The 20,788-nt window shown below is 34.9% G+C and overlaps 2 protein-coding genes across 2 annotated transcripts; both read right to left on the minus strand.

Moving 5' to 3' along the window:
- Positions 1 to 5,693: 5,693 nt before the first annotated feature.
- Positions 5,694 to 15,407, minus strand: pigr (polymeric immunoglobulin receptor). The gene is given in 9 exon segments (XM_051699262.1): positions 5,694 to 6,204; positions 6,207 to 6,233; positions 6,333 to 6,382; positions 8,191 to 8,282; positions 8,455 to 8,527; positions 9,032 to 9,258; positions 10,521 to 10,602; positions 11,506 to 11,850; positions 15,240 to 15,407. Coding segments are annotated over 9 exon segments (1,170 nt in total). The 5' UTR covers positions 15,289 to 15,407; the 3' UTR covers positions 5,694 to 5,979.
- Positions 15,408 to 17,360: 1,953 nt separating this feature from the next.
- Positions 17,361 to 19,366, minus strand: LOC127441001 (dolichyl-diphosphooligosaccharide--protein glycosyltransferase subunit dad1-like). The gene is made up of 3 exons (XM_051698109.1): positions 19,052 to 19,366; positions 18,335 to 18,494; positions 17,361 to 17,582 (listed from the first exon to the last, which is right to left on the minus strand). Exons 1-2 carry the CDS (start codon positions 19,260 to 19,262, stop codon positions 18,364 to 18,366), a joined length of 342 nt encoding a protein of 113 aa, XP_051554069.1. The 5' UTR covers positions 19,263 to 19,366; the 3' UTR covers positions 17,361 to 17,582; positions 18,335 to 18,363.
- Between the last annotated feature and the right edge of the window lie 1,422 nt (positions 19,367 to 20,788).

The following is a 20,788-nucleotide window of genomic DNA, read 5'->3' on the forward strand; positions in this document are numbered from 1 at the left end:
AGGCTACACAATCATGGGGAAGACTGCTGATCTGACAGTTGTCCAGAAGACAATCATTGACACCCTTCACAAGAAGGGTAAGCCACAAACATTCATTGCCAAAGAAGCTGGCTGTTCACAGAGTGCTGTATCCAAGCATGTAAACAGAAAGTTGAGTGGAAGGAAAAAGTGTGGAAGAAAAAGATGCACAACCAACCGAGAGAACCGCAGCCTTATGATTGTCAAGCAAAATCGATTCAAGAATTTGGGTGAACTTCACAAGGAATGGACTGAGGCTGGGGTCAAGGCATCAAGAGCCACCACACACAGACATGTCAAGGAATTTGGCTACAGTTGTCGTATTCCTCTTGTTAAGCCACTCCTGAACCACAGACAACGTCAGAGGCGTCTTACCTGGCTAAGGAGAAGAAGAACTGGACTGTTGCCCAGTGTTCCAAAGTCCTCTTTTCAGATGAGAGCAAGTTTTGTATTTCATTTGGAAACCAAGGTCCTAGAGTCTGGAGGAAGGGTGGAGAAGCTCATAGCCCAAGTTGCTTGAAGTCCAGTGTTAAGTTTCCACAGTCTGTGATGATTTGGGGTGCAATGTCATCTGCTGGTGTTGGTCCATTGTGTTTTTTGAAAACCAAAGTCACTGCACCCGTTTACCAAGAAATTTTGGAGCACTTCAGGCTTCCTTCTGCTGACCAGCTTTTTAAAGATGCTGATTTCATTTTCCAGCAGGATTTGGCACCTGCCCACACTGCCAAAAGCACCAAAAGTTGGTTAAATGACCATGGTGTTGGTGTGCTTGACTGGCCAACAAACTCACCAGACCTGAACCCCATAGAGAATCTGTGGGGTATTGTCAAGAGGAAAATGAGAAACAAGAGACCAAAAAATGCAGATGAGCTGAAGGCCACTGTCAAAGAAACCTGGGCTTCCATACCACCTCAGCAGTGCCACAAACTGATCACCTCCATGCCACGCCGAATTGAGGCAGTAATTAAAGCAAAAGGAGCCCCTACCAAGTATTGAGTACATATACAGTAAATGAACATACTTTCCAGAAGGCCAACAATTCACTAAAAATGTTTTTTTTTATTGGTCTTATGATGTATTCTAATTTTTTGAGATAGTGAATTGGTGGGTTTTTGTTAAATGTGAGCCAAAATCATCACAATTAAAAGAACCAAAGACTTAAACTACTTCAGTCTGTGTGCATTGAATTTATTTAATACACGAGTTTCACAATTTGAGTTGAATTACTGAAATAAATTAACTTTTCCACGACATTCTAATTTATTGAGATGCACCTGTATATAATACCATAATTAATAAAACATCATATATGACAAACAGTTACGTATTTTAGCATATCTGCTCTTGGTTTCCTTGCGTATGTGTGTGTGTTTTGGTCATGTATTTATATTTGCATGTAAATGCATTGAAATGCTTTATGATTAAAAAAAAAAAGTCCCCTGAAAAGCCCCAATTAAATGTTATGTATAATGTTATGAAAAATAGTAATGACCATTTGCTAAAGTTTGAGTGCCATTTGAAAGTTATCAGCTATACACTGTTAACCCTTACTGTTATTTATAGGGTAAATAACTGTAAAATGACCAGTAAAATACTATAATATAATCATACATTATTTAACTGTAATATGCATTGCATCATGGGTAATTTCTGTGACATCACTCATTAATAATAGTAAATTACTTTTTTATCTAATTAATACAGTAACAAACTGTAAATAAATACAGCAAATTACTGCAGACGTATATCGGCGTGTACAAACGGCATTTATTTGTGCACTAAATTACACATATTGCAGTTTATTTGTGTATTGTATTGTGACTCGTGAGTGAAGTATGTTTGTACATTCTTCTGGTGGATTTGTCAATTGATCGTGTGAGGATTTGTTGCATGCATTTGTTGATGTACGTATGCATTCGTAAATCTGTCACGTGCTTGTGGATCCCCATGCTAATTATGAACCCGCTGAGCACATATGTGGGAGGTTATGTGGTTATGAACTTTACCTCAGGTACAAGCCCCTGACGCCCTGCCCACCTGTCTGAGGGAAAGCTGCATTTGAGCAGAGCAGAGTTCCACGGAATCTAAGTGGAAAACATCAAATTAAGTAAGTACAAGCAGTAATAAGACCATAGTGTTTATAGCGAAATAAGAAAACTCTAATGTTATTGAAAGGATAAAGTTTACTTTGGGGCTGTTCACAGAGGATGCATTCTTGCTTTCTGTCTGCCTTATTTTTATGTGTTGTTACTTCTTTAGTTGTTGCGTCACGTCTCGCTGTTTTTTTTCTTCTCGCGTCATGAGGGTTGCGTTTTTAAGACGGTTCGTCAGTTGAAAGCTGTTGGACATTTTAAAATGTGTCGCGAGACCCGTGTTTCGCTACTTTTCTTGCATTGTGAGTGTTGCGTTTTTAAGACGGTGCGTCACATTAAACATTAACGTTAAATGAGACCCACACATTCACTATTGTGTTGCGCTCCATCTTGCTGTTTTAGGCACAAGAATGCATCTTATATGAACGGCCACACAGTTAAAGGAGATACTTTTTTAAGTGCTGTAGCTATATGTTGTGTCGTCTTTTACTTAAAGGGATAGTTAATCCAAAAATGTAAATCCTCTATTTATTTACTCACCCTCATGCCATCCCAGATTTATATGACTTTCCTTCTTCAGCAGAACACAAACAAAGATCTTTAGAAGAATATTTCAGCTCTGTAGGTCCATACAATGCAAGTGAATGGTGACCAGAAGAACTTTGTAACTCCAAATATCACATAAAGGCAGCATAAAAGTAGTCCATAAGACTCCAGTGGTTAAATCTCCACTTTCACTTCCATCTACTTTTGTTTTTTGGTGATTCACATTCTTTGTGCATATAACCATCTACTGGTTGGGGCTGGTCAAAGGTGGAAATTTATTTTAAAAAAAAGAAAAAAAAAAGGATTTAAATATTTATCTGTTTCTCACCCACACTTATGATATCACTTCTGAAGACATGGATTAATCCACTGGGGACATATGGATTACTTTTATGCTGCCTTTATGTGATTTTTGGAGCTACAAAGTTCTATCCACCATTCACTTGCATTATATGAGCTGAAATATTCTTCTAAAAATATTTCTTTGTGTTCAGCAGAAGAAAGAAAGTCCTACACACTTGGGATGGCATGAGGGTGAGTAAATGATGAGAGAATTTATATTTTTGGGTGAACTATTCCCTGTAATGTTTTACTATATAGAATTACTGTATGCAATGATCCAGTTCCCTTATTCTTGTCATGCTCCAATAAAATAATAATAATAATAATAATAATAATAATAATAATGTTTTCTTAATTATTAATAAATTATAAATAATAATAACAACAAAATATAAAAATTATAATGTAAGGAATATTTACAGCTAGTAACTGTACAGTTTATATTTTTACAGTAATATTCCTCAGCTACCAATTACAGTAATCAGTAAATTACTGTACACAACAATTGCAGTAGTTTACCATTATCAGGTTTTTAGAGTAACTAGCTGGCAACAGTGTTGCCAGTATGTTACTGTAGAAAAACTATGGTAAGGTCTAACATTGTACATATCAGTAGATGCATATCGTCTGGTGTCATGGTTTCTAAAGTTCTAATGTCTCTCTCACTTCTTGTCTTTGCACTGTGGTTTATTGTCTCAAACATTCTGCATGCTTGACTGTAAAAGTTGCATAAATAATAAGTTTCAAATGACAATGTTTCACCTGGAAGAGAAGTGTGAAAACATTCCATGTGAAATTTACAACTTTTTAGTTGACATTGCCTTCTCTAGTTCTCCTTTTTCTGTTTTTATACTTCAATAAATGGACACTTATAGAACTAATGCAGTGACTTACAGCAGTACTGGATTATTCATGGAGAGAGTTTTGTGGTCAAGATGACTTTATTTGCATACATATTAAGACTTGAAAGAAGTTATGAATGTTAATTCAGTATTACCTCTAAATGTGAGTTTCTGATGTACAAAGCTTTAATCTTTTACAGCGGAACAAAAAAAGTATTTCTGCACTTAAGTCACACTTAAAAATGTATGAATGTCATTGAATTATGGTAATTTTTTAGGTGATTTTCTATAGGATGAATGAAGTCAGTTCCCCCAGTTTATCACTTCATTTAAATCGAACAAATCTAGCTTATTTTTGTGATTTTTATTTATTTATTTATTTATTTTGCTTGTGCTATAGTTCTTTACAATACACCAATCAGCCTCAACATTAAAACCACCTGCCTAATATTGTGTAGGTCCTCCTTGTGCCGCCAACACAGCGCCAACCCGCATCTCAGAATAGCATTCTGAGATGCTATTCTTCTCACCACAATTGTAGAGAGCGGTTATCTGAGTTACTGTAGACTTTGTCAGTTCTGTTGTGCATGAAAATCCCAGGAGATCAGCAGTTACAGAAATACTCAAACCTGCCCATCTGGCACCAACAATCATGCCATGGTCCAAATCACTGAGATCACATTTTTCCCCCATTCTGATGGTTGATGTGAACATTAACTGAAGCTCCTGACCCGTATCAGCATGATTTTATGCACTGCACTGCTGCCACACGATTGGCTGATTAGATTTCGCATGGATGATTGTTGGTGCCAGACGGGCTGGTTTGAGTATTTCTGTAACTGCTGATCTCCTGGGATTTTCACACACAACAGTTTCTAGAATTCACTCGGAACTGTGCCAAAAACAAAAAACATCCAGTGAGCGGCAGTTTTATGGACTGAAATGCCTTGTTGATGTGAGAGGTCAACAGAGAATGGCCAGACTGGTTTGAACTGACAAAGTCTATGGTAACTCAGATAACCGCTCTGTACAATTGAGGTGAGAAGAATAACATCTCAGAATGCTATTCTGAGATGCAGGTTGACGCTGTTTTGGCAGCACGAGGGGGACCTACACAATATTAGGCAGGTGGTTTTAATGTTGTGGCTGATTGGTGCATATGACCCTTGGGTTTGATATTTTATATAATGGAATGGCATTGATACATTTTTAAGTGTGGCTTAAGTGTCTAGTTTTTAAAGCCAGTGTATGTATACTGATCAAATGCATGACAAGATATACAAGTGTGTTTAGACAATATAACAAAGAGTGGAGATACATTTTATCTTTACGGCATGGTGCCTGTCATCATTTTGTGTTCCCGTTCGCCATTTGGTGTCCTGGAGTTTGTTCTCGTCTTGGCTCTGTGGCATGGGAGATGCGGGTCGGCGTGGGATGCTTGGTGCCATCCACTCCACGAGGGACAACTCTGGTCATGTCATTTATTTCCCCCCTCTGCTCATTTCTTTTGAACTGTTGGATCAGACTTGTGCACTTCCACATTTTCACTTTGGACTATACATTTTACTCCTGGATTGTTATGTTGTGCTTTTGTGGACTGTATTGTTTTAGTGATTTGTGTTTGTGTGGACTATTGTTTTTGTGTTTTGTTTTGACGTATTTATGTTTTTTGTTGCATGTAAAGCGCTTTGAGCTCGGGGAAAGCGCTATATAAATTAAACATATTATTATTATCCTCAAATATATTTCTGTACAATGCATGCATTCATGAAAGCTTTCACATGTAATTCACAACTTTTCTGCACTGTATAAAAAAATAACCATAGCTCAGGACTGAGAACACATTTCTACCCCCATTCTCTTCTTACAGTTTAATTGGAACAATATGTTTACTTACAGACAGATATATGTAAAATACATTACACAAAATTATTTCCGTCCAAATGTCAACTATTACCCCATTCACCAACAGCACAACAATGACTTTCTTTTCTCCGAGAAACACAAAATAATATGATGTTCGGCAGAATGTTAAGGAATGACAGCTTCATTCACCATTCACTTGTGTTGAATGGAAAAAAAGAGCAATGTCAAAATTCTTCAAAATATCTCTTTTTGTGTTTTTCCTATTGAAAGTCTTACAGGTTTGGATTAACATGAGGGTGTTTAAATGACAGATTTTTTGTTTTTGCATGAACTATGCCTTCAAAGAGCATTAAAGAGTCACTTTTTACTACATAATCTTCTTTATTTCTTAAGTTTGTGAGTCTTTTGTGTTTTCTGTCATGCAGGCTCCTTGTGATCTCTGTTAAAGCATTTGCACCTGCTGTGCTGGAGTGTTCAGGAAAATCACTGATGTGTTCTTATAGTCACCTTCCCTCCATGAGCACATCTGTAAATGAGTAAAATTATTACCAAATCCACCAGCATCTACAACAGCCTTATATCAACAAAGTGATTAGAAAAACAGAGAAACATTAACCGTACTTACTGTGAGTTTATCACTCATTTCATTTGTCCTTCGATGCTTGTGCTTTTTGTCTGCCAAATGAAACAAAAGTAAAGGGTTATTAAATGTCAAAGCTTAATGAAGGCTAATGTTGGTGGTCCACATGAGGGTCCTCATCTACACATTATAAGACTAAAATGTTAAACATTTTCATCCATTTATAACTGTTCATACTCTTAAATAATGAAAATTATCTCTGTGTTTACCTTTGTGCAAAGCAGTCATATTTATAACCTATTATTTTTAGGGAACACTAGGTGCACACTGCGATTTTGGCCATGACTTTCCTGTTTAAGACAAATTTCGGGGATTGTAATAGATTTTGTCTTGTCATAGGGCAAACTCAGCAGTATTTGATCACTTAGTGTGACATGTTCACTGACGACTGATTAATTGCCTATGCAATGAATCTTCGACGAAGTTCTGGCAGTGTGACTGCTCCTACAATGGCCAGATGAGGTAAAACACCCAGTCAACGCTGTCAATTGGAATGATTGGGACCCGGCTTAACATTAAAAGTAGTAGTTAATGCATCATTAGATTTAAATGAGACTGCCACAGAAAGTGCAGATTCATCACTGCTTTAAGGTCAAGTTAATCAAGTCAGTGAAATCACTAACTAAGACTGAATCAAATGAGATCCCGCTCCTATTAATAACCTTCCTATTCTGTTCAGTCATTTTTGACCAAAATCTATATTTCCAAAATAATATAAAGGTTTTCGATTATCTGAGCAGTACAAGACTTATTTACTTTTCCTCAACTTGCCATCTGAACGCACTAATTTGTTTTGGACTTTATTCAATAAGTCTAATTGGTCATAAAAAAAAGTGACACCTTTGCTGTTTGTGGTCAAAATTGACCGACCACAGGAAATGAATGGGAAAGACTACATTAATTTAAATTAAATTAAATTAATTAAATAAACTTACTTCAAGCTATTCAATTTGGATGTTTGAAATAAATTATTGGTGATAAAATTTTTATTTTATGTATTCTATTTGTTTCTATAGGTCAGATTTGACTGTACGCATAATGTGACATTATTGGAAAAACTGACACTACAAAATAGTAAAAAAAAAAAAGCAAATACTCAACTTTGACAAATAATAGTTTGATAATGTCTAAATGTATATCTAAATGCATAACTTGTGATAAAATTTACAATTACTACAGTAATTCAAAAACATAGAACACTGCTGCCATCTACTGGCTATTATTGTCATAACATGATTTTCAAGTCCTGTTATTTTTCTTTTTTCACAAGATGGCAGCAATCTGCCCTCAAAAGGACACACTCATATTTCATATTTTCTTCATGTTTCAACTAGGTTTTTACTGTAGTGAAGTTACATAAATTTTCTAATTTGCACATGCAAATGAATGGTGAAATCGAGAAATGTATATGTAAATAAGATCTAAAGAACAGAAAATCCCAAAAGAAGTGTGTAATTTTATTGTTTTTACTTTAGGGAAAAAGAAATGTTAGAATTTCTTAAAAAAAAAAAGAGAGACTGAAAACATCTGGACTATGTCTGGTCAAAAATGACAGCAAAGAGCAAAGCAGCCCTTACTTGATCAGAATAGGAGGACATAATACATCCGCTGGCACTGAGTTGGGTGAATGCCCCAAAGAGCTCTTACACAATTCAAACACTAGTCTTTACAATCAGAGCTATTCAAACACAGATGTCTTTATTTCATGGAATAAAGTTTCAGGATACGTTTATGAGAGGTAATAAATGGATATATAAAGTACATTTAAGCGATTAGATGCACTAAAATGTTTTGTAGATCCTCCACTACATAATATTACAAATAACCTTGCATGAGAACTTACAACACTGTCTTAACTTCCAAAGTGCCAGAAACACAGTCGTGATCAGCAGTATGACCAAACACACCACAAGAGGAGACTCCCAAAAAGGGCGACTGAAACAGAGAACATATTAGAAAATCTTCTACATTTGCCACCTCAATCTCATTTGTTTAAAATAAGACAAGTATCAGAAAGCTTTGCATCCCTCAAGAGAGGTCAAATCATGCCATTAAGAAATATGGAGAAGTGATTTATTATTGAAGGAATGAAGACACAGAGCAATACTTTTTTTGAGAGTCATTTGAGCACATTAGAGGTGGAGATCCGGGTGTAGTCTTCAGATTCAGGATGGGAAACGCTGAAAGGGAGGAGATCGCATGCTGAGAAAGTCGGTGTAAATATTAAATTTTTAACTCTGAAGTGCTGCTAAATTGATGTTTAAGTAACTGTCAAACATAAATTAGCATCTATAACTAGATTTTTACACTTTCTTTGGTAAGTGTGAGTGGTGCTTGCCCACGCATAACTTCGTGCCACAATTCTGGGGTACTCTGGGTGGCTGGTTGGATGTTCTGGGTGATTGCTTACAGTCCCAAGCCAAATGAGCCCACCAGCAAGTCTCTATGTTATTCTTGTTGAGGAGAGCTGTGTTATTACATTTCTAAGAGATCAGACTAATGACTTTTACCTTTCATACAATTAAATGGGCAAAATATCCCATAGACTTATTGAAGGAGGGACCTGAGCTATATCTAGAGACCTTAGCATGGTGATGGCGAGTTTAGAACGGACAAAGTCCACTCACATTTTCTTCAGAAAATGTAAAAATGTGGTTTCTAATGTTTAGTTGTAGGTTACATACGTGTTGTTGCTCGTGGTGTGACTGACACATGAACAGCCACCTGCTGTTGACCGGCTGCACACCAGTACCACCCTGAATCTCTCATCTCCAGCTGTTTTAAAGTCACAGTGAACACACTCTTTCTGTCATCATAGATTAGCACGTTTTTACTGCTGAATGTTCCATCAGAATCTGTCACAATGCAAGAGTTCGAACTCCCGCTGCGGCACCACCTCTTTTCACTGGATCTGCAGGAGGGAGTAAGAAAAAAAACCTGAAACATTCTGCATATTCATGAAGTCGGCATTCTATTGAATATATGGGTGAATCTCACAAAAACGTGTCCAGGGCACATTTATGAAATTCACAGATGTGAAATTATATTTTGCATTAAAAAATACAGTATAAAATATATTTATTCAAAGATATGAGGCCTATTTTAGGACCATTAAGGTGTTTTGCATTGTGAAATTATTTTCATGCCAATTGATATTTTGTTTTTACAATTTTTCTCATGCAGTGGTTTTAAAAAAATCATGTTTAAAGTTTGCATTATTTCAGTTATCAATGTTTTGTAAATAATAAAAATTACACTTAATATTTACAATAAATTATCTGAATATACTTTTTTGTCAATAGCCCTGCATTATTTTTTCATTTGTTGTACACTTGCTGTTACAGAAATAAATAATGCATTTTAATTATATACTTTTTAAATTATGCGTAAATAAAATAAATAAAAAAGGGATACTGATTTGCAGGAGCAATGTTTTTAGAAAAACACACATTCTGTCATCAATTATTCACCCTCAAGTCATTCCATACCAGTTTTTTTTTAAGATATATATTTATATGATAGATGTATGTTTATTTTAGATTTAAAGTCTTAATTCACTGAAAATCTTCCCCTTTACCCATTCAAATTTGTTTACAAAAGTGCAGAGCAGTGAGCACAGCTGACATGATGCCATATAAGGAGAAAAGCGCTTGATTTGAATGTGTGAAAGTGAACAAGATTTGAGAATAAAGGGCAGTCTTCTGTGCCCCCCTTGCAATACCTCTGCGCCACCTCAGGGGGCATACCCCACACTTTGAGAACCACTGGCACACTGCCCCCATATGTTTTATTTTGAGTTTTGTAATTCCCATCATTCTTAATCTTGATTCTCATTGCTAAAAAAATCATTGCATTACAGTAATTTTCTTTAATGTATAAAGTAAAGAAAATGTCATGTTTTTTTTTTTTTATTAAATCTGAATAATGAAGATTAATTGGCATGAAAATAAATACCACATGTTAAAAAATGCAAATGTAATGTCAGAAAAAAAAAAATCTTAATGCTCCTAAAAATAAATCCTATTTATTCTGTAAATGTAATTTCAAATGTATTTCTTCTGATTTCAGGTGAAATATGACTCAGACCTGTTCTTGACAGGTTTCATGAGATTCATCTACATACTGGATGTTGTACATCTTAAACTGGGTTGATGATAAACGGTTGTATGTTACCTGAGACTCTTACTGTAGAGACATTGAACACTGACACTGTTGCCTTCATCTGCATTCACCATACTGCTCACCACTGACACACCTGCAGCAATACAACCAAAGCACTGAATATATTGCCGACTATGCCACCACATTTAGAATGCTTTTCCACGACTCCAGCCAGGCCTCCTAAGCAACCAAATTGGCCCGGTTGCTAGGGAGGATAGAGTCACATGGGGTAACCTCCACGTGGTCGCTATAATGTGGTTCTCGCTCTCGATGGGGCACGTGGTGAGTTGTGCGTGGATGCCATGGAGAATGGCGTGAAGCCTCCACACGCGCTACGTCTCCGCGGTAATGCGCTCAACAAGCAACGTGATAAGATGTGCGGACTGACTGTCTCAGATGCAGAGGCAACTGAGATTCGTTCTCCACCACCCGGATTGAGGCGAGTCACTACGCCACCACAAGGACTTAGAGCGCACTGGGAATTGGGCATGAAAGAAATGGTGAGAAAATCCTTTTACAACACGGAATTACTTATAGCAATTACAGAGGTACAATTTATAAATAACCATACCTGCATTGGCCAGTATATACTGTATATTTTTAATTATCGGTATTGTAACCAGATTTGCCCGATATCGGAAGCGTATAATAGGCTATCAGGATATTTAACCCCAAAATCAAATATTTAAAAAAATAAATAGTATTTTGCGAGATGAAAATTAAGCCTATATTTTTAACCTGATATTTCACCCTTATATACAGTATATCGGCTGTAAAGATAGTTTTCGCTATCAGAAATGCTAATTAGGGTTTTAACGCTATACTGTAAGTAAATCACAACACTATCACTAATTTCTATCACTAATTTCAGTCAAGGTATCTTTTCTATTGATTTAAAATATATATATATATATATATATTTTTATTTTTATTACATTTCACAACAGATATATTTTTTCTTCCTACTTAACAACTATTTTCTACTAGTCTTGCTGACCTTGAATGACACTGATATAAAGGGAAGCAGTGATGTCAGCAATCCACATCCCTCCCACCTCCACACCACACCAGTACCACCCAGAATCTCCCTCTGTCGGGTCAAGCATGGTCACGGTAAACACATGCTGAGAGGGGTCATCTGTGATCGTCGCCCTTCCTTTTCCGTGCTGGGTTGATTCTGGGTCATCCGTGCGGGCCAGGCTCGAGCAAAACTCCCTCATCCGGCCGTAGCACCAGTATTTCACATGACTGTTGTACTGTGGGTTATAATGGCAGGGAACAGTGATGGAATAGCCCTCCAGTACAGTCAAATCTCCCACAGTCGTCACAGTGCAAAGGGAACCTAAAGGCATAAGAGAGAAAAAAATATTAGGCAAAAACAAATAAATACATAGGGTAGGCCTACAAAGGGACTAAAGGCCCCCTGGGGTAAAAGGCTCAAAACACTAAATAGCAACAAAAACTACTACAGCACTTTCCTAATCTCCTGTTTGTCACTATGCACTGCAAAAATTTTCCTGATCCTTGAGATCATTGGGATCAATGTCTAAAGGTTTATTTTGGGGTAGTTTGATCTAATATTTAATCATTTTTAAAATGTTGCAAATTTATATAGCTAATGAAAATCTTTGAAATTTTTGAGGCAAAATACTCATTTGTCATTTTCAGTTTTGTTCAAGGTGATTAATTTAAACGTTTTTCTTTGTGCATGGATGCCGCGGTGGATGGTGTGAAGCCTCCACACGCGCTATGTCTCCGCGGTAACGCGCTCAACAAGCCACATGATAAGATGCGCGGACTGACGGTCTCAGACGCGGAGGCAACTGAGATTCGTCCTCCGTCACCTGGATTGAGGCGAGTCACTACGCCACCACGAGGACTTAGAGTGCATTGGGAACTGGGCATTCCAAATTGGGAAGAAAAAGGGGAGAAAATCAACAACAAAAAATTTAGGTCTTTAAAACTTTTGTGAGAATTGGAGTGTAATTTACAGTTAATTTACAGAAGATGGTGCTGTTGGTTTTCATAACCCATATGTCAGGTGCATTTGCATCAGAACTAATAACAATGCAATAAAAATGTTGTGTGTGTGTGTGTGTGTGTGTGTGTGTGTGTGTGTGTGACTTATATATTAAAATGTTTATATTACAACAATTCTAATACACTTTTTTTTTCATTTTCACTCGTGATGATATATATATATATATATATATATATATATATATATATATATATATATATATATATAAACATATTTTATTTTAATTTAATTCATTTCTCTAACCATGCGTTATAATGAAGGCATAGTGAAATTGCAACTTTTTGAATTACAGATTTGAATGACAGCAGACACATCAACACATTTGTTCATCATTCCATGTGACTCAGTCCTGCTAAATTTGTTTGAAATGCCTCGAGGTACAACACAAAGTCATATCACTTACGAGATATAGCACTAAAATCAAAAGTATCTTGCTAAATAATCTTAACACTGACTACGACCGCATTAATATTAATATATTAATATTAATATAATCAAAAGTATAGGGCTGAACTATTTTAAAACGCATTTCCTATCATGTACACCTGTAAATGATGACCGAGCCAGTGAAAGTAAGTTATGGGCGGGGCGACACGTGTAGCCCCGCCCCATGTGTTGCCCCGCCCCGTTCTGCAAGCTGCAGCCAGCGATACTTTAGCCCTTCTCTCTCCGCCATCACTGTTATGAGAAACAGCTGTTAGAAATCATGCCAACAGACGCATGACCACGCCCCCATCCCCACAACATTGTTTTTCTCAAGTGGAGGGAATAGATTAGTCATGAAGTATGTTCAGAGTGCATGGGCTCACATTGAGTAATCCAATCACAATGGAGATTCATTTGTTTACATATGTTATGAAATGCCAAACGTCCTTGAAATAAACATGAAATGGTGCACTCTTTGCAGAAATATATATTTTTAATAAGCATAATCTTGATTTGTAACTCAAAAAATATTGCCTTCTCAAAATGATTTGCATTTGTTGAAAAGTTTGCACTATATCTATTGCCCCATATCTACATGATATCCTAATAAATCCCCTGGGGGCTTTTTACCCCGAATGTACAGTAAAAAGCCCCCTTGCCACCCTTTTTAATGAAACTGAATTTTAATCAAAACAACCTTCTATTAGTATTTTTTTTTTTTTTGTTTTGTTTTTTTCACACAAATTATGTTGCTCCATCAATATTCAATACAAAGAAATCTATTTATTTATTTATTTTTCAATCAGAAAAAGAAAATGTTCCTTAAGGTGTGCTTTTAGCCCCATTGTACATTTATTTAAAAACAATAAGCATGAAGAAAATTAGGCCTCTTTTTAGTAAATAAAAACGAAAATAAAAAATGCATAAACTGCATAAAGAGGTACAATAAATACTGCAATGATGATGTATAAAAACTTTTCTATTTCAACAATTTATTATTAATCGAAAAAATATATATATACATATATATATATATATATATATATATATATATATATATATATATATATATATATATATATATATAAAGACAAACATAAAATTTTAAATTAATTTGAAAAAATTATGTAATAGGTTAAAGATTTAGACTTTTCTATATGTACTTTTCTTTTTTTCTTCTTTTTTTTTCTTTTTTTTTTTTGCCATTTCCATTTGCTAGATATTATATAGAATAAGTCACTGTACTATAGTTCTATATTTAACAAATAACAACATATTATTATTGCAAACAGCAATAAAGTGTGATAAAGTACAGTAGGCCTATGTGACAGTAACGTTCATGCTGGTCCATTCGGGAACAAAGCTAAAACATTTTTTTTTTTAATTTTTTTTTTTTTTTTTTTACATTCAAAAGAGGAAAAAAAATCACGGGACAATTAAAAAAAAAAAAAAAAAATACCCATCATCTTTTCCCACCCATTTTTTTTTTTTTTTTTTTTTTTTTGTTGAAAAAATCAGAAAGAAAAAAATAGCAGTTTCTGCCAGATAACATATTAAATAAAAAAATAACAACATCTCATCTACTGTTTTGAATTCTTCTGTTTACTTAAAGCGGTCTAGATTCTTTTCAGTTTTGAACATAAGGGTAACAGTTCTTTTAGTTGTTTTATAATTTAAAATTAGATAATACCGTTTGGATTCACATCGTCACTTCACTTCATTATTAAATGAAATGTTCTATATATATAAATATTCGCTTCGGCCTTTTGGATTATTTAGTTATTTCCTATAGCTTGTTTTCAATTAACTTAAAACTTAAACAATTTAAAAATATATCCCTACAAAACAGCAATAACCAAGTAGGAAAATAAAAATTAATCATATGCAGCATGCTTGGAAAAAACATTATGTGTTTGGAAAAGATGAATTTACAGACTCCCGTCCAAGACACTTGAGGGACATGTTTTGTTTTACTTCTTTATTTTATAAAAGTCCATCAGGCCAACTGCATGTTCAAAACACGTTACATACTGAGGAGCCCATCCTGGGTTTTAGAACTACGCAGAGTTCAGCATGGTTCAGAGATAATGCTTTATCCAATTTCTAGCTGTAGAGAAGCACTTGAAATATTTTTTATAATATATATTTTCATCTCCTTCCCAGAATAACAGCTTTAGAAAATGCTTTGAGACAGTTGAATCAAACTTTTCAGCATCTGTTTCTTTTCTTTTCTTTTCTTAGTACGAAGAATGATAAAATCTCACCTGGCAGATGATCAAGAACAAAAATGGTCAAAATAAGTAGAAAAATCATTGTTGATAGCGATAAACTATTGCAAAGGCAGCTGTGGTGGGAAGAAATATTCCTGCGTTCACTCTCTCTTCCTTCTGCTTAAACTATTGTCCAAATGTTGAAAATGATTTAACTGTTTGCGCTCCACAGTGCAATTTTGTTAAATGTGTTGGGGAGTAACGGAATACATGTAACGGGATTACATATTTAAAATACAAATTATTAGTAACTGTATTCCACTACAGTTACAATTGAAATCATTGGTAATTAGAATACAGTTACATTCAAAAAGTATTTTGATTACTGAAGAGATTACTTTGCATTTTATTGTCATTTGTTTCATTTAATATTTAGTCCTTTCAGATGGAAAACATTTATACATATAAATGATGCGATCCAAAGTGCATTTGAACAGCAGTGAAACACTTTCTTATGATGTGTTACATTCATACGAGCAGACAGAGAAGTAAGTCTGAAGTAAGTTTGGAGCAGAAGAAATAGAAATAAACCTTGTGTAAATTGTCAGCTTTACGCTAAGCTAAAATGCTATTTCTAGCCATTTTACATGCACGTTACCAGGCACCATCATATTTTTTTTTATCAAGAAAATTCACATTGGATCATAATTTCTTTTTTTCTAGTAAGACCTTTGATATTAGGGCAAAAATCATATTCTTGATAATATTTTTTGTATTGTTTTCCTGTAAAAATATCTAAAAATCCTTAAAACAAGATCAGATTAATTTATCTTGTTTTAGAAACAACACTGCATAAGATATTTAGGTTTTTCAGAGAATGTATTTTTAACATGTGTATTTTGTCTTACTGTACTGGCAGAGTATTTTTAGTCAAAACAAGTGAAAAAATCTACCAGTGCTAAAGAAGTAATCCAAAGTATTTACAATATGTTACTGAACTTGAGTAATCTAATGGAATACGTTACAAATTACATTTTACAGCACGTATTCTGTAATCTGTAGTAGAATACATTTCAAAAGTAACCCTCCTAACCCTGTTAAATGCAGTGCTAACATGTAGTTATTTGTACACTTAATCCACACTTAAAAATGTATGAATGTCTTTGCATGAACTATTAAAGCACACACATTCTTCTACCACAAGCCATTTTACAATAAGAGGTTTCTTTGGTTTTAAACAACAAAACCAAAGAAATAATGTTCAGAATTAAGATCAACAATTTGAACACTTTGTGGTTGTCAAACGTAAGTGGAACATCTCCACAGTTAATGTGATGAACTACTCCATTTGTTTGTAGATGCCACTCATTTTGATATATCATCATCTAATGCACTGACATCAGACATTTTAAAGTGTGGCTTAAAGATATAGTTCACCCAAAAATGAAAATTCTCTCATCATTTACTCAGCCTCATGCCATCCAAGATGTGTATGACTTTCTTCTGCAGAACACAAATTATGATTTTTAGAAGAATATTTAATCTCTGTAGGTCCATACGACGCAAGTGAATGAGTGGCAAAATTTTGACGTTCCAAAAAGCACATAAAGTCAGCATAAAAGTAATTCATATGACTCCAGTGTTTTAATCCATATTTTTAGAAGTGATATTATAGGTGTGGGTGAGAAACAGATCAATATTTAAGTAAAAAGTTTTTGCTTGAAATTTTTCTCCCTGCCCAGTAGGGGGCGATATGCATGAAGAATGTGAATCACCGAAACACAAGAATAATGTGAAAGTGATCTGTTTCTCACCCACACCTATCATATAACTTCTGGAGACATCTATTTAACCACTGGAGTCATATGGATTACTTTTATGCTGATTTATGTGATTTTTGGAGCTTCAAAATTTTGGCACCCATTCACTTGCATTGTATGAACCAAAAGAGAGCAGAGAAATTAATCTAAAAATCTTCATTTGAGTTCAGCAGAAGGAAAGTCACAGATCTGACATGAGGGTGAGTAAATGACGAGAGAATTTTCATGTTTGGGTGAACAATCCCTTTAATTGTCCAAATACGTTCGGGGCCACAGTAGTAATAATGGTCTATAAATAGCTAACAAAAAGTTATTTTGCTTTTAGATTTTTACAACACAGACAGGGTCGATGAAGTTATTATTTTTAAGGCTTTTATTCTGTTTCAGCAACTTTCATAAACAGTTTTACAAAAATAGAAAAATGAAGGAGCATGAACAAGAATTTATAATAATTGAGAATTCTGTCACAACATACAGTATATTAACATATTGAGAGATCCACATTGAGATGCACAGACAGTGATGCTTGTAGTTGTTCTGTACTTGAGCTGCAGGCTTCAAAATTTGGTCTTCATATCTGTGAAAAACAATTCATTAGAGGAGGTTGCAAACTGTCAAACTAGTTAATTTGGAGAAAACATTAAATTACAAAAGTTAAATTAAGAAAGTTACAGTAGAACAATATTTTTACAGACGCTGAATGGCAGGGTTTTGGAACTGATTCAATCACTGCATGTTTTCCAGTAATTCATGCATATTTAAATAATAGTAAAGGCAATACTTTACAGCACTACTAAAATGTATGCAAATGCGTCCATCCTTCAAGTGGATTGAAACAGGTTATTTGGCACTCTGTTCTGATGTTAGAATAACATTTGAGAATATCTCTTGGTTAATGTACGAACACATAACATGAACAGAAAATACTACCACGTGCCCTGAAGGATGAACTCAAGCAATGAATACCAACCAAAGGCACTTTTGTGCAACTGAATATTTAATTGCATGTAGAATAAGACGAAAAGGAAGCATGTACTGATGATCAAATGTATTGTACTTTCTATCTAGGGAGCTTTGAATCCGTCAGAGTTGTTTCAAGAAATTAGTTTATACTGAGCAAGCCGTTAAGAGAATGCATAAAAGGTTGTGGGCATTTCAAGTCATGTTCTGTTATTGTCTTTAATGTGTGCGTTTGTGTTCTTTGTTTTAGTAGGAACTGATTACCCTGTAGTTAAATTTGTAAAATCTGCCAATTACTAGCAGCTGCACTGGTGTAGATTCTTTAACAGATTATTTCTAAGCCGTTTTTGGTGCACAGACAGAACATACTGTAAATGGCAGCAAGTAGATGGTCTCGTTCAGCCAACAAAATTGACGACCACTATATGTAGAACAGTGTGAGCGAACAGGAAGTCAGAGAATGCTCTCTCAGGGGAGATGGTCAGGAAATCGCCTTTATTCTGAGGGTTGATCTGAATGCGAAGACAGACTGTGGACAGAAGAAGTTGGTTAGCCAAACATAAGAGGGATTACAAGTCTCAAAGGTACAGTTCATCCAAAACGGAAAAATCTTTCATCATTTTGGCTACTCGCCATCATGTTGATATTTGAGAGCTATGGTGGAGGGAAATATTTTTAGTGCATAAACTGTGGTCTTTTCCTCAAACAAAGCTATCGTTTATGACATCAGATTACGATTAGGACTATTTTTGAAGCCAAATTCATTGTATGGAAAAGAGCAGCCTGGACATGCATTCCATATAAAGAGAGTACAGGTTTGGAACAACATGAGTGTAAGTAATGATGACAGAATTTTATTTTTATATTATTTATTTATTTATTGTTATTATTTTTGCTGAAGTTTTTCCTTTAATTCTATGGGTCAGAGAGAAATATATATATATATATATATATATATATATATATATATATATATATATATATATATATTGGTGCAAGTGGACTTCGATGAGTGTGAGGCCCTTTAAAGCATAACCTTAGATTCTGGTTATACATGGTAAAATAATACTAATAAAGTATAAATACCTGCCAGTATGAAGGATCCCACACATGAAATAAATCCAGATAAGAAGCTGTTGAAGGGAAACGTTCCCACCAGCAGACAGTACAGGAACTGGAACACTCCTGTCAGCAAAATATACAGCAGATAAGAGTCGACCACCTTCAGTTTAGTCGGCGTGCTGCTCCTGTACTCTCCCACAAAGCGCGATATGACAGAAAATACTGAAGTAGACATGATTTCTGTTCTAAATGTGCAGAGAAACGCACAAAGTCAAGCAGCAAGGAAATGAATGACGTGTACGCAAAGAGCGACTTCTGTGCGTCCACAAAACCTTCCCTACTGAAACAGAGTCTGAATAATAGTTCCGGTTCTCGTGTGAGCAGTCTCTCTCTCTCTCTCTCTCTCTCTCTCTCTCTCTCTCTCTCTCTCTCTCTCTCTCTCTCTCTCTCTCTCTCTCTCTCTCTCTCGCTCTCTCTCTTTCTATAGTCTATTTACATTTTGATACAATACATATGTAAAATGTGTAAGAAATTACATTTTTCCATAAAAAAATAAAATAAAATAAAAAATTGATGTAATTATAGTCCCACATGAACTTACAAAATGTATATCAGGATAAGTTTCTCGCTGGCATGGTGTACAGTACACTTCTAAGAACCATGGTGTTCAATATGTATTTAAATTAATAGGTGTTATTAATGTTCCATTCATGAGGCTACTTTGAAAATTGTCAATACCTTATAATGAATAAACTAATACATATATAATACGCAATAAACTGTTAAGCATTGTAATGTTCATGTTAACTTAACACGTTGTCTTGTATTACCATATATAGGCTACATAAGAATGAATGGTTATTTGTTTTATTTGTGTACTTCAATGCTTTTTGTGTATAGTGAAATTGAAATTATTTGATCTCACGAGAAAAAGGCACCATCGACAGCAGTAAAAGGTGAAAAAAAAAAAAAAAAAAACATTTTACTGCATATAATTATGGGACACTGTTTTCCAGCATCTGCAAAGAGCATCAAAAACTAGCATGGGTGCAATAACATGCAGAATTTTCACAAAGTTTCATTGCATAAGTTAAATTTAAACATATATATACAGTATATACACTGGCATCCAAAAGTTTGGAATAATGTACCGATTTTGCTCTTATGGAAAGAAATTGGTACTTTTATTCACCAAAGTGGCATTCAACTGATCATAATGTATATTCAGGACATTAATAATGTGAAAAATTACTATTACAATTACAGAACTGCACTCCTGAGTCTTCTCTTTACTGTTGTACATGAAACTGTACTATTTCTCAGAATAGAGTCTCTGATGTACTTATCCTCTTGTTTAGTTGTACATCTGTTCTTCCACATCTCTTTCTGTCCTTGTTAGAGCCAGTTGTTCTTTGTCTTTGAAGACTGTAGTGTACACCTTGTATGAAATCTTCGGATTTTTTGGCAATTTCAAGCATTGTATAGCCTTCATTCCTCAAAACAATGATTGACAGATACGTTTCTTGAGAAAACTGTTTCTTTTTTGCCATTTTTTATCTAATATTGATCTTAAGACATGCCAGTCTATTGCATATTGTGACAACTCAAAAACAAACACAAAGACAATGTTAAGCTTCATTTAACAAACCACGTAGCTTTCAGCTATGTTTGATATAATGGCAAGTGATTTTCTAGTAAAAATTAGCAATTTAGCATGATTACTCAAGGACAAGGTGTTGGAGTGATGGCTGCTGGAAATGG

This window comes from Myxocyprinus asiaticus, chromosome 5 (genome assembly GCF_019703515.2).
Source record: "Myxocyprinus asiaticus isolate MX2 ecotype Aquarium Trade chromosome 5, UBuf_Myxa_2, whole genome shotgun sequence".
Taxonomy (NCBI): domain Eukaryota; kingdom Metazoa; phylum Chordata; class Actinopteri; order Cypriniformes; family Catostomidae; genus Myxocyprinus; species Myxocyprinus asiaticus.